The sequence below is a fragment of the Pygocentrus nattereri genome, chromosome 21 (genome assembly GCF_015220715.1).
Source record: "Pygocentrus nattereri isolate fPygNat1 chromosome 21, fPygNat1.pri, whole genome shotgun sequence".
In the NCBI taxonomy this organism is placed as follows: domain Eukaryota; kingdom Metazoa; phylum Chordata; class Actinopteri; order Characiformes; family Serrasalmidae; genus Pygocentrus; species Pygocentrus nattereri.
This window is the reverse complement of record NC_051231.1, coordinates 2,100,331-2,114,702: the sequence shown is the minus strand read 5'-3', so window position 1 is coordinate 2,114,702 and position 14,372 is coordinate 2,100,331. Positions and strand designations below refer to the sequence as shown.

Genomic DNA, 14,372 nt, shown 5'->3' with positions numbered 1-14,372 from the left:
GTACACAATGTCTTTGATCTCCTCCTATCTGTTCCCTGCGGTCATCTATTCCCATGGTCCAGTCTGGTTTCTCTGGTTTCTCTGGTTTCTTGCCCATCATATTCGGCAGCATTAGGATACCAGCTGCTGAGGCTGGAAATGGGGGTTTATACGGCTTTAAGGAAATTCCAAAATTCTGTTTGTGGCTTGGCACACAATGGCACGTAAATTCAGTCGTCATATTCTCACGAACCAAAAAATGACAGTCTGATCTGGTTCTCCATCGGCGTTCACTCTGCAGCGCTTCTACCTCATTCCGTCTCTGTTCCCCCCACTGAATCCAAGTCAAGAGGCTTTTATTGTCATTCCATCTATGCAGTGAAATCCTGTTCCTCCAGGAACGACACGGTGCAACAAGGCACACATTTACATTCATGACATTTGGCAGACGCTCATAACCAGAGCGACTTACAATTAGATTATTATTTATTTTATTTTTTACACAGGTAGGCAAAGGCGGTGTTAGGAGTCTTGCCCAAGGACCCTTATTGGTATAATGTAGGGTGTTGGCCAAGGTGGGGATTGAACCCCAGTCCCACTACACTAACCAACCACTTTGCACACAAAGTGTGAACGTGCAGATAAAGTGTGCAAACAAAGAAATTAAGCTAGAAATAATACAATAAATACGATAAATTAAACAAACATTAGACGCAGTAAACAGACAGGACAGTGCAGCACCGACGCAGCGCTCGTTTCTGGACATGAGGTAGTGGGAATGACCCGAGTTATGAAAACCAGCGACCTGGCTTTTAACATGCCAACTCGATTGTGCCAGCGTGGGGCTTAAGCGAGCCTCTTTTAAGTGAGCGGAGGTGATTAGCCGCGGCTTGTTTTCAGGTCACATTCCAACTTTGGCGTAAATCCATCCCATGAAACAGATTTCTTTGTGATTCGGGAAAAACTGCTTGTCTTTTTTGGACCGGGGTCTTTCAGAATGCCATCGTTCTTCACTATGAAGCTGCATTCGTTTTCAAAGCACCACGTCTGTGTTTAGTGGCTGAACACTGGCAGCGGAAACAGGCCTGTGTGTCTGAACTCCATACAGGCCCAAAGTGAGCTGTGCTCTAATCCACGGCTCTTTGTGCTCAACTACGGCATAATCTGATCACAAGTAGGGTGAGTGAGTGAGGGTTGGGTAATATACCTATATGTACGTTTTATTGCAATAAATTACACGGTGATATGCTTTTCTGAGTCTGTCGTGGCATCTTCACCCCTTCCCGAAGAGTAAACAACTCGGTTTGTTGTGAAAAAGACAAGGCAGAGGCAGCAAACAACAACAGCCACGGGTGTTTAGTGCCTGCAGGTATCTGATTAGGTACGGCATCGTCTTAGTTTGCACATTTTTTTTTCCCAGTTTTTTGGAAAAACCTACACATCGTGATGGATATCGAGTATCGGTAAAAAGTATCGTGATGTCGATCTGTAATCGCCCACCGCTGAGTGAGGTGAACGAAGGCATGTTATGTCTACCTTGAACATCAGTCATGAAGATTGAGAGCAGACGTCCGAAGTGACGTGACGGCTGACCGTAAGCACTACCAAGTGGCCTGTTTTGATAGCACGTGGAACTTATTCGCCAAATTCCACCAGATACTTATTCACTTGCTTTTGTTTAAGCAGGCAAGTCTGTTTTACGACCGAAACTGCATAACGTTAAACACAAGCCACGTGTGGTGCGATTCCAGTTACGGTCACCTGGGGCCAGGTATCCATTGCACCGCTCTTTGGATCTGCCCAGTGAGTGTACTTCTCTCGAGAAATGGAAATAGAAATTGGTGCTACACTGTTATTGACTCACAAGCATATTGGCTTTCATTGGAAATTACACTGCGGGCTATTGCCTCCTCTTTTAGATTCCGTCCGATATGATTATCAGTTAGAGGTGGAGAGAACTGTTTTTAGAAAAGAAACAGAGGGAAAAAAACACTAAACATATAAGGTCTGTTACTTAATATACATTATAATAACAGTACAAAGGCCACCTGCACTTCTTGCCAAGAAATGATGTTTGCATTGGAAGAGGTGATTTGGAAAATAACATGTTTCATTCATCACAAGGCCTCTTTGAGCTTTTCTCAAGCACCCAATGGCACAAAGGAGGCTTATTATGGTATTTAATCTATTCGGAAAACGCCGTCCTCTTCATCTTCAGCCCAGAAGCGTGATATCAGGAGCGAATGGCTTTGGATTTTTGCTTTTGGACCCATTTCTTTGCAGAAGTAAAGAGGCCTTGTATGCAAAGACAAAGCAAATCGGTATACATGTAGCTACACTGCACGCGCAAATAGGACAATAATACAGCACATAAATAACAGCTACTCAATGTTTATTTTTTAGAATTAGGGTTAATTCACTTTTTCCACTGCTGTGCTTTCAGAGACAGCATCATATTGTTTTAAGAACCAGGGAGGTTATAAAGTAAGGGTCCACTGTAAATCACTGTGAAGGAATTAATTGAAAATTGCATTGGAAAAAAATGTAAGCTGACCAGTTTTAAGCTGATGGAGAAGAGAACTGTCCTCGTGTTTGGAACCTGAGAGACTTGCGTACACAGTCACAAAGAAAACTAATACCTTTCACAAGATCTGTCTTTTGGTATCTCTCTCTCTCTGCATACATTCATATATATATATATATAAACTGTATGTCCAAAATGGCAACAAACTTAATGTAAGTCAATGGAACCAGAATTTTTTCCAAGTCATTGTGGGTCATTTCTTTTGGTCCATTCATCATGAAATTTACACACAATTAAAAGACAAACAGGCTTTTCAATTTAAGTCACACTCAATTTAAATACACACTTCCATGCAAATAACTGAATATATATATATATGTAGAATATATATGTAAACTCTCAATACACACTCCTTCCACCTCTACAAAATAACTGAATATATATATATATGTAGAATATATATGTAAACTCTTAATACACACTCCTTCCACCTCTACAAAATAACTGAATATATATATATGTAGAATATATATGTAAACTCTTAATACACACTCCTTCCACCCATACAAAATAACTGAATATATATATATATATATATATATATATATATATATATATATATATATATATATATATATATATATATACATATGTAGAATATATATGTAAACTCTTAATACACACTCCTTCCACCCATACAAAATAACTGAATATATATATGTAGAATATATATGTAAACTCTTAATACACACTCCTTCCACCTCTACAAAATAACTGAATATATATGTAGAATATATATGTAAACTCTTAATACACACTCCTTTCACCTCTACAAAATAACTGAATATATATATATATATATGTAGAATATATATGTAAACTCTTAATACACACTCATTCCACCTCTACAAAATAACTGAATATATATATGTAGAATATATATGTAAACTCTTAATACACACTCATTCCACCTCTACAAAATAACTGAATATATATATGTAGAATATATATGTAAACTCTTAATACACACTCATTCCACCTCTACAAAATAACTGAATATATATATGTAGAATATATATGTAAACTCTTAATACACACTCCTTCCACCTCTACAAAATAACTGAATATATATATATATGTAGAATATATATGTAAACTCTTAATACACACTCCTTCCACCTCTACAAAATAACTGAATATATATATATGTAGAATATATATGTAAACTCTTAATACACACTCCTTCCACCCATACAAAATAACTGAATATATATATATATATATATATATATATATATATATATATATATATACATATGTAGAATATATATGTAAACTCTTAATACACACTCCTTCCACCCATACAAAATAACTGAATATATATATGTAGAATATATATGTAAACTCTTAATACACACTCCTTCCACCTCTACAAAATAACTGAATATATATGTAGAATATATATGTAAACTCTTAATACACACTCCTTTCACCTCTACAAAATAACTGAATATATATATATATATATATGTAGAATATATATGTAAACTCTTAATACACACTCATTCCACCTCTACAAAATAACTGAATATATATATGTAGAATATATATGTAAACTCTTAATACACACTCATTCCACCTCTACAAAATAACTGAATATATATATGTAGAATATATATGTAAACTCTTAATACACACTCCTTCCACCCATACAAAATAACTGAATATATATATATATATATATATATATATATATATATATATATATATATGTAGAATATATATGTAAAGTCTTAATACACACTCCTTCCTCCCATACAAAATAACTGAATATATATGTAGAATATATATGTAAACTCTTAATACACACTCCTTCCACCTCTACAAAATAACTGAATATATATATGTATAATATATATGTAAACTCTTAATACACACTCCTTCCACCTCTACAAAATAACTGAATATATATATATATATATATATATATATATATGTAGAATATATATGTAAACTCTTAATACACACTCCTTCCACCTCTACAAAATAACTGAATATATATATGTAGAATATATATGTAAACTCTTAATACACACTCCTTCCACCTCTACAAAATAACTGAATATATATATATATATATATATATATATATATATATATATATATATATATATATATGTAGAATATATATGTAAACTCTTAATACACACTCCTTCCACCTCTACAAAATAACTGAATATATATATGTAGAATATATATGTAAACTCTTAATACACACTCCTTCCACCTCTACAAAATAACTGAATATATATATGTAGAATATATATGTAAACTCTTAATACACACTCCTTCCACCTCTACAAAATAACTGAATATATATATGTAGAATATATATGTAAACTCTTAATACACACTCCTTCCACCTCTACAAAATAACTGTATATATATATATATATATATATATATATATATATATATATATATATATATGTAGAAATAACTGAATATATACATTATGTTTACAGATTTCTTATTCCTTGTTTTGAATTCCAGTTACTCTGTGTGGAAACTAAAGAAAGATCAATGAAAGGAGCGGGAATTCGCTCATTCGCTCAGGGCGTTTTGATCATATTAAAACTGCAGAGCTTTTCCTGAAGAGTGGGATTATATCTCCACTACTGCTCATCTCCCCTTCAGTCCGCAGCTCTAGCCACGCTGCGCTTCTCCTGGTCAGGGCCAGCCCTCCCCGGCTCCGCTCAGACCCCTTCCCTCGGTAACCGCTCAACGCGCCGGCTCTGAAGAGTTCACCAAGTCTGCCTTACCGGGCCGAGTCCTCCTGAACCACCGTCCACCCGCTCCGCGCCCTCCCCGCGTCCTCCCGGGCACCCCAGCCCCGGACCACTTCGTCAGAAATCGAGCATTATCCTCCCAGATTGAAGCTAAATACTAAGTCTGCGCGCTTGATTGACAGCAGGGAAAGGGGACTGGAGGGGAGCAGGGTGGACGCGGACCCGTCTGTTGGGAATACGAGTTGAACAAACGCCCAGCGCGCACTCGTATCCCTGAAAACACCGCATTTCCAGGACGACGCGGTCAGTCATTCCTGCTCTTTTGAGCCGCTTTTTGCTACGTCGCGGTGGCTGAGGCTTCGGCACCGCGGCCACCCCCGCGTCTGCTGACCTTGGTATGGTCCAAACCCTAGTTGAATGTTTAGCATCGTGTCCGTTCAACTGAACGGGGAAAGTGTGCCGGTCCGCCAGTGGCGCTCAATGGCTTTCAGGGCTGGTTTGCTTTGAATTTCTGGACTTTTCTCCCCAATTCGCCCTCCGAGAAGCAGCGATGGGAATCCTATGGATTGTATGGATACTCCCCTCCGCTCTGGCTCTGGAAGGTAAGGCGCTGTGTTCGCTCTCTGTTCTCTGACTGAGCAACAGCATCTCGTCGGGAGTTGCTTGGCTGTGTGGCCGCTGGTTGATGTGAACATCGCGCCGAGGTGCCGCAAATTAGCGCGTTTTGAATCCGTAAATAAGACGCGTTGCGCGGAACTGGCCCTGAGCGCGGGCTCCGCGGGTACAAAGCGCCGCCACATCGCTGCAGGTAACGTCAAAAACAGGCTGCGCGTTTTGTTTCGTGCACCTTTCAGTGTTTCAGCGTCGCGCGTTTCGCGGCGACCGCTGCACTTCAGCGGCTTTCAGGCAGGATTTACGCGCGGACCGAGTGACCAGCGCTGGGGCTTTTCCCCTTCGTCCGGGCTGTGCTGGGCGCGCAGAGCTTCGGTAGGAATGAGACCCTTTTTTCCTGAGGGGTAGATCCGTGTGTGTTTCAGTCCCCACTGTTCCCACCGGTCCAGAGCTGCTGATGCTCTGCTGCTCAATCAGTCACCCCAAAGCCCCAAAGCCTGGGGTGCAAACCAGCCCCACCAGTTCAGTCTAAACTCACTATGCCCTGAGAAGAAGGAGAGCAGGTAAGGAAAAAGGGCTCATCTTGGCACCTGTGGTGGGTATTCGGGCAGCCATTCGTCCCCATCGTCCACACAATCCCACCACTTTTACATGGGATAGAAATTTTGCCTGCTTTGGAATCTTGTCAGAGAAAAGATCAGACCGCGTTGAAAAGCACGGCGTTTTCCCGAGCAGGCCCACCTGGGTGTTTCTTGGGCCTCGACTCATGTGTGTGCTGTGAAGGGTACAGCACTGGGGGAAGGCGGGAGGGCCGAGTCTGCTGTGGTGGGCTTTCCTACTGTATTTTGGTGAATTCTACTGTATTTTTACAGAGATTTTTCCAGCAGAGCAAAACACACCATATTTACCCCCAGTGCTGTTTACCAGTACGGCTGAATAGTTCTCCTTGACTTTGGGTTTGTGGAACAGCTCGAGCACTTTTGAGTAGAACTTCATTATTGGGAAAGAGGGCACGGCGTTTTGTCTCTGCTGGAAAACCCTTGAGCGCCTCTTGAAAGGCTAGTTTTTTTTTGTTGTTGTTTTTTTTTGAGGACTTTTTAAGGAGTTCAAATCAGATTACCATGCCGACTCGAAGAAGGATCAGATATTCTGTTTATTTCAGTGGCTAAAAATCCCATGAGTGGCTCCGTTAACCTGTTACATGTTGATTAAAGTGAGCTGCTGTGATGCGGCAGTGCAGTCGTGGTCTGTGGTCATCAGCCGTGGTCAGTGCTGGAGAAAGATCACACTTATTTAGGTGTATTTTTTTTTTAAGGCGTCCAGAAAGGCTGTCTGAGGCAGCAGCGTGAGGCCTTGATATGAAGGTTTTGTTGATTGCAGCGTCTCTTTATTCTGAAACCTGTTTATTTCAGCACAAACTGCAACACGTGTAAATGTAAGATGTTTATATTTATATTTATTCGGTGTATATAGTCGTGGCCACCTGTAATAAGAATTCTTTTAAAGGTATCTTTTACATCTACGTTTCTTGAGTCCATGCTTTTGTATTGCTTGGAATTCTGTAAGTGGAATTTTCTATTTATTCAGTTTATTTACTTGTTTATCTTTTTTCTGTATATTTTTTATTTCCCTGTACAGTTTTTCAGTTTTTGCCATATTTTGAAAGTGCCTGTTGTCTTTTACATGCTTTGCAAATTTTATGATGAATGGACCAACAGAAATGACCCAAAATGACTTGGAAAAAATTCTGGTTCCATTGACCTACATTGAAAATAAGGCAGGTTTTTACCTTCCCCTGTAAAGTGACCGTTTTGGAGATGCGAGGTTTTGTTCTGAAAGCAGTGAGATATATACTCACACAAAATAACCAAATATTGCAAATTCCGTAGCGGATTTTCTCTTTTTCGGCACGTTTGCGATGCTGGGCGGTGTTTTTCTCCTGCCCTGCGTCGTCCTAGCTTTCTCCGACCAATGATTTTGAAGCGCGGTGCTGACGTATGAAAATTTAAGAGTTGAAAAAGAGGTCACAGTCGCTTCAGCCTTAGGAAAGAGAAGAGGATCCAGCTCTTAAGATGAAGGACTCCAGTAGATTTGCTATCACTTTAAGCCAAGTATTACTGGTTACTACTGTAAATGATAATTAAAGGAGGAAAAAAGTCATTCCGACGTGTTTATGTACATGAAACCGGGGACGAGCCCCAGAGACAGACTCTTGTGTCTTTTTAAATGCCGATGCTGTGTTTATGGGCACAATAACGTCATATATTACAGGAGAACTTACAGACTAATCATAAAAGCCTCGGCCTGATTTATACGCTTATTATGGGTCTGATGCTCTCCTGACGTACAGGTCCAGACTCTAAAGCCGGAGAGTCCAGCAGGGCACACGGCGAAGAATAGAAGGCTTTTGTTTTTAAGTCTTTTTTAAGGTGTTTTGGGCTCAAAACGTGGACTGAAATAAAAATCTCGAGCAGGAAGATAATATTGGTAATATTGTCTGGTTTTGTGGCTTTTCTCTCTTTTGGCTTCTGTCTTATAAAGTAAGGCTGCGGTACATTGAAGCCACTCTGTATAATACATTTTTTGGACCTTGGATAAAATAATATGTTGAAAAATTGCAGATATTTGACTGAAGTAATCAGATATATACATGTGCTATAGATGAGATACACAGTCGTATAATAAAACAATATGAACACGTTAAAAATTTGGCCAGATTTATTTTGTAACAGTAAAAAAAAGCATTTTTCGGCTCGTAATTTCTCCAAAATATCTGAAATGTGGCCTATATTTTGCAGTATTTTTAAGCGATTCAGCCATTATATTGTCTTTTGATGCCGATCACGTTCCAATTGTTTCTAAACGAGTAATAAAGCACCGCATACGTGTCTAAATACAAGGTAATCTCCAGAAAGCACCACGGTTTGGGCTGTTTATGTGTATTTTTAATGTATAATCTCTCTGTTCCATTCAGAAAGCTACAGCAGAGAGAGCTTGGTTTTGTTTACTGTGCCGGAGAAATGTGGGACAGTTGTCGTAGGAAAGACTTTGTCCCGTTTTATGTCCTCACTGTTGCACTTGAGTTACGCCGATGGAGCAATGCTTTCATTTCGGTCGTCTCGTCTCGAGCCCACGTCTTAAGATGTTTACTGATGTTGTCTCCAAAATGATTCTATCTGCAGGAGCACGGGCTGGTCGTAAATGAGTCATAGCCTACAGCTTGAGTCATGATCTAAAGCAAGGCATGTACAGTCCTCTGGAAATGTCCAGAGGCTTGAAGGTTTAAGTCATAAAACATCAACAAAAAAAAAACGGAGGCCTGGTCTTTCCCCTGTAATAAGTGCTTCATTGAAAACTCTCTTGGCAGCAGTAAAAATGCACAGAAAAACTTTTTTTCTGCTTCGCAGATGAAACAGTGAAATGCTTTTGTATATTTAAAATAGCGAGTCATTTAATTTCATAATGCCATAACAGTCGTTTACTGCTTAATGCTTTTGTTTTATATAAACACGATGTGCATCTGCGGTCGTATTTAGTCACATTCGAGTGTCGTAACCTTTCAGTTACACGGGATTCTGCATGTTCCCGTTCCACGCAGAGCCTCAGTGGGCCGTGTGTTTATTTACGATGTGTTTTGAGGCGCAGCTTTATGATCTATTTCTATAATGCTGTGCGAGAGCGAGGGATGATTAAAGCTATTGTTTGTTAACGTGGCTGTTTTCGGCCAGATATCAACACTTCCGTTCCGAAATGCCTGCCAAGTTTGAATAATCTGCTTTCAGATGTAAATGCAAGGCAGCCTACTTCCAGCCCTGCTCGGAGTGTGGGCTGCCTACACATTGCATTACAGTTTTTTGGGAGGGCAACAAAAGGCCGAGGGTTGTGTGTGAGAGTGGAGGGGGGTTGGTTTGTGAAACGGGATTAGATAAAGGTAAAAAAATAACGGACGGTCGCTCACAATCCTGTGTTTTCTCAGTCGGCCGAACGAGCAGATGCGGCGTGCTCGTCTGCCAGCCTCCACAGAGCCTCCGCAGAGCCTCCACAGTGGCTTTCACAAAGAATCCGCTCCCATTCAGCCCCCTAATCCACGCTGCCCGGGGCTCGGCCATTGTCACTTTGCATGCAAAATTTCAATTAGTGCTGGTACCAGTTGTTTCTCCGGCGAGCGAGTGTCCAGTTTCGGAGGGACGCTCATAGGCCACCTTGGCCAGGCAGTAAATTTGGGATTGCAGACGGACTCATGGGAAGGACGCCGTTTCCGTGACGACGTGGCCTCTGTTTCCACGCTCAAAAAATGAACCAAGGGGGTCGTTTGACTTACAAACGGACATCAGTTGCTGCTGCATTTTATGTTGAGATAAAGTCTGTATATGCTGCCTGTTTTGAAGCCTCTATCAGAGAATGATCTGCTGTTCAGGCTATTCTAATCAAACTTGTCAGTGCACAATTTGCTGAAAAGTGCATCCCATGCCCACTAGGGGGCGATAAAAATATTGCATGTCTTTCAAAAGGACATGTCATTTTTTTAATGTGTTGTTCTGTCATTGAGATCCAAACAGTTTTGGACGATGCAATGTAGAGAATTCGACCGCCTCAGATTTATTTACGACGGTGGTGACGGGAACCAGGGATTGCGATGTCTGCATGTCAACAATGCAAATCTGTCTATTTTATTTGCTATTCAAAATGACCAGTAAACACACATGTATTCAGAGTTCATATATGTGTTATTGATGACGGTAAAATAGTGGGAAATCTGGGGAATACAAAAATCTGGGGTCTATTTTGTCCTGCCTTTTTTTTAAGTATGTTTAATACCTAAAGCTTTTCATTAAACCATAGGAAAAGAATATCTCAGGCTTCAGACAGTCTATTTGTACCATTTAGAGTGTAATACGTTTCTGCGCGGGAGCTTTCGGAGGCATTAACCTGTTCAGACGTCTGGTTCCCATCTCCACCGCTGTGAAGAATTCTGTAAATTTCTCCAGAGCGTTTCACATCAGACCACTGGGCTGATTTCCATACCCCGAAATGTTGAAAAATTCCCCTCTAAGTTTTGACGAAGGCAAAGCAGAGGCTCGATCTCAGCAGCCTTACAAAGCAAATGAAGATCAAAGGTGACGTTGTGTCCGCTGTGTTGTAAAATTTGGGTAAGCTTTGATAATAAAGCCGTTTCAGCGTCTTTCGTTGCTCTCAGCCTCGTTCCTACAACCTCCTACACTAGTAACATAACCTGCAATTATTCCGTGGCGGAGCGTTATCTCTGAGCGTAATAAAAGGCTACGCCGGTCAGGTCCAGACGGTTCTCCCAGCGGTGTGTGCGGATGAAAACGTAAAGGGAGTTTCCCGGCTAGATCAGACACCGCGTACCACATTCCTGCCCTCTGCAGTGATATCACCGAGAGAGCCACACGCACACCCCTGCTGAGACCACCGTAATCGATCTCCCTTCAAAGGCCAGCCTGGGCCTTTTTTATGAATCATACAGAGAGCGCCTTCATAAACATGCGCTGTTTGCTAAAACGCCACACACGCGTACTCTGAGGATGCTCGTTGGTCCTCGGGTTTGTTTGATGTGGGAGTGAAAACAGTCTTTAATCGCGTCGGAGTGCGCGCCGTGAGTTTACTCAAAGCTTTATTATTTGGCTTTAGGCGAGCAGCGTCGCGTCGGCCTTGATGTCCAGGCTGCAGGACCAGTGCGGTCGGGTTTCTTCTGTAACGGAGCAGCGAGGCCTTTTCACGTGGACTCCTTTTCCACTCTCTTCTCTTGAAGAGACTTACTGATATAGCCGTGCTGTGGGGCGTTCAGAAAGGCCACGCCTATAGGCCTGCGCGACGTATCGATTGCTGGTCATTATCACAATGCCCCCTTTTCCAGGACTGTGTATGCAAATGAGCCCTCTAATCAATCACAAAATTGTTTGCTGTTTTGATCCGTCACGGCTCAGGAGGCTCCAGGTTAGGATGTACAGTGATAATGGAATCATATCAAATATTTGATGCCGTGTTTATTGATCTCTGAAGTGCAGGGTGTTTAGGTGCTGGGCTGCTGGGCTGAAATGGCCACATTTTATTCCATTTAGTCCATTTGTAAGACTATAGAAGTAAATATGATATTTCACTGTAACGACAATCCTGGCAAATGTGGTCCAGATTTCTAAATAAGCTTAACATGTAGAACGGATACAGGCTGTTTGACTAAATTAGACTAAATTAGACTAAATTAGACTAAACTGCAGTAACAAAGTAAAAGAATTATCAGTAGAGTGCTCAGACCATAGACGCTGACATGGATTGGGTTATGATCTGTTTAAAACCAAGGCAGTGATTGAGATAGTAACACTATTATAATATTATACGCAAAATCATTATTGATTGGGTTCTTTCTGTTGGACTGGGTCCGTCCCAAAATTCCAACTTGTCAAAATAATAATAATCAGATTTTTAGACCCAAACGTTTTGAAATAAATGTGTCCCAAAGTCTGGATCGTATTATAGCCTTATGGAATATCACTCCCATCTATTTTAATGAGAATATAGTGACTTTATGTATGGACAGCTGTTCGGCCGTGGTTGCTGGTCATTTACTTGCTGGCATTTTTGAGTAAAAGCGTCACTTCAGGAATATTTGGCAGTTTTGGTAGTGCTGTGTTTTGTTTTGTTTTGTTTTTTTTTAGTGACCAAATGGAATTTTTAGTCATTTGTTTTAATAAAACAAATATAATTAAGGCCACTCATTCTTAAGGGTCACGTCAACTGAAAGTCCACGTTAAGTTTGGAAATCTAGCTTTGTGTATATTCAGAACGATGACGTACAGAAATGCATCGGCTCTGGCTTATATGTTTATGAAAAGATCAGACCTGCATCATCACGATTCAACATCAGTGCAACGAGAGTGAATTACTGTGGTCAAAGCAATGCAGTCCACTTTAACCATCTCTAATTAGTGACTCACTGGTGTAGTTTTCATACACAGTTCTGTGCGACAGTCACAGGACTCTATTTATTCTATTTAAGTCTGTTTATTTGTGTAGTTTGTGTTTATTTGCTGAAAAAATATGTTAATATTTGAATAAACTAAATCATTTTATATATATAGTGATTTTCTGGATGTTTGTGTGTTTGTTTACCCGTCTCCAAGCCTCTCCTCCTCGAGGAAGCCCAGTATTATATGTAGTTAAAAAGCAGCTCCTGGTTTGACCAATCAGTGCTCAGTAAATTGAGCTCATGATGTCATTGATGATATTAACGAGTCTCTGTGGCGGCTGTGAAGGTGTCCAGGAAAAATATGGACCCAAGAAATTCTTGTTACTGTTTATTGTTTTTCTGTTTATTTGAATTATGAATACGACTTTATTCTGATGTATATTGTGATAAACTCACTGCTGAGGGAAACTGTTAAAAATTTGCTTAGACGCCTAAAAGGTGGCATCTTATGACAGAGCCGTATTTAAAGTCACTGATATATACGGAGAGTGTGTGTGTGTGTGTGTGTGTGTGTGTGTGTGTGTGTGTGTGTATTACACAGATGTGGAATGTGGCTCATCGCCATCATCACTTATTTATTTAGCACCTTTACAGACGTAGAACATGAACACATTAAACAGTAAAAAGCTAAAGACGTTTCAAATGCATAGAAACTCTGGTGAAAGACAAAACACTGAATTTTCAGCCAGGCAGTTTTAGCCTTGGAGCATGAAGAAGGTCTAAATCAGCCAGCGGTGGACAAAGTAGACCAACCATGTACCTGAGTTAAAGTCGAGACCCCCAAGGTAAAATATTCCTCCAGTAAAGGTAGAAGTTCCTCCCTTTAGACCTCCACTGGAGTAAAAGTACTAAAGTATTTCCCTTCAAATGTACTTAAGTATAAAGTAAAAGTACTAAAAGAGTAATTCTGGCTCTGATGTCCTGTTATCATTTTTATAACCAGACTGGCTTCATGAACTCATTTCAGGTGAAAGTCCTCCAGCGTCTCTCTTGGTAAACCAGTCTTTTAATAGAACGTCATTAATTAGTGACGCTGACGTCTATTAAAATGATCAGAAGCACAAAACACTGAAGGTAAACAGTTTCCATCAGGGAGAACCGAGTGGCTCTGAAATCACTTTTTACACACAAGCAAAGTTTCAGTTTCAGATTTATTTACAACTTAGTTCCAAGTTTAAGTTGAATAAAAACTGGCTTTAAACTCAGGATCACAGATGAGCTCCTTTACTATGTTGATCTGTAGGCGTCTGTTCATAAACATAAACCAGCCCAAACTCATTTACTATAAAATGAACTGGTGTTTGTAGAAATTCAGAAAAAAGCCGCGTCAGTCTCGACTGCATATGTGGACATATTTCTATATTGAGCTCTATTTACACAAAGTTAGGTTAGTTCATCATTTATGTTGAACAGACTCTCCCAAAGTTTTACGCTGCTGCGCTGACGTTGAACCGCGTGCTGCACTGGGTCGGTATGACCA

At 40.4% G+C, this 14,372-nt stretch overlaps 1 protein-coding gene across 2 annotated transcripts in view; it reads left to right on the top strand.

The window, feature by feature from the left end:
• Positions 1–5,733: 5,733 nt before the first annotated feature.
• ephb2b (eph receptor B2b) overlaps positions 5,734–14,372 on the top strand; it is a 294,590-nt gene continuing 285,951 nt past the window's right edge. For both annotated transcript variants that reach the window (XM_037532535.1, XM_017717932.2), the window contains exon 1: positions 5,734–5,894. In XM_037532535.1, coding sequence (XP_037388432.1) covers positions 5,843–5,894 — 52 coding nt within the window. In that variant the 5' untranslated portion in view covers positions 5,734–5,842. The remainder of the gene's footprint in view (positions 5,895–14,372) is intronic.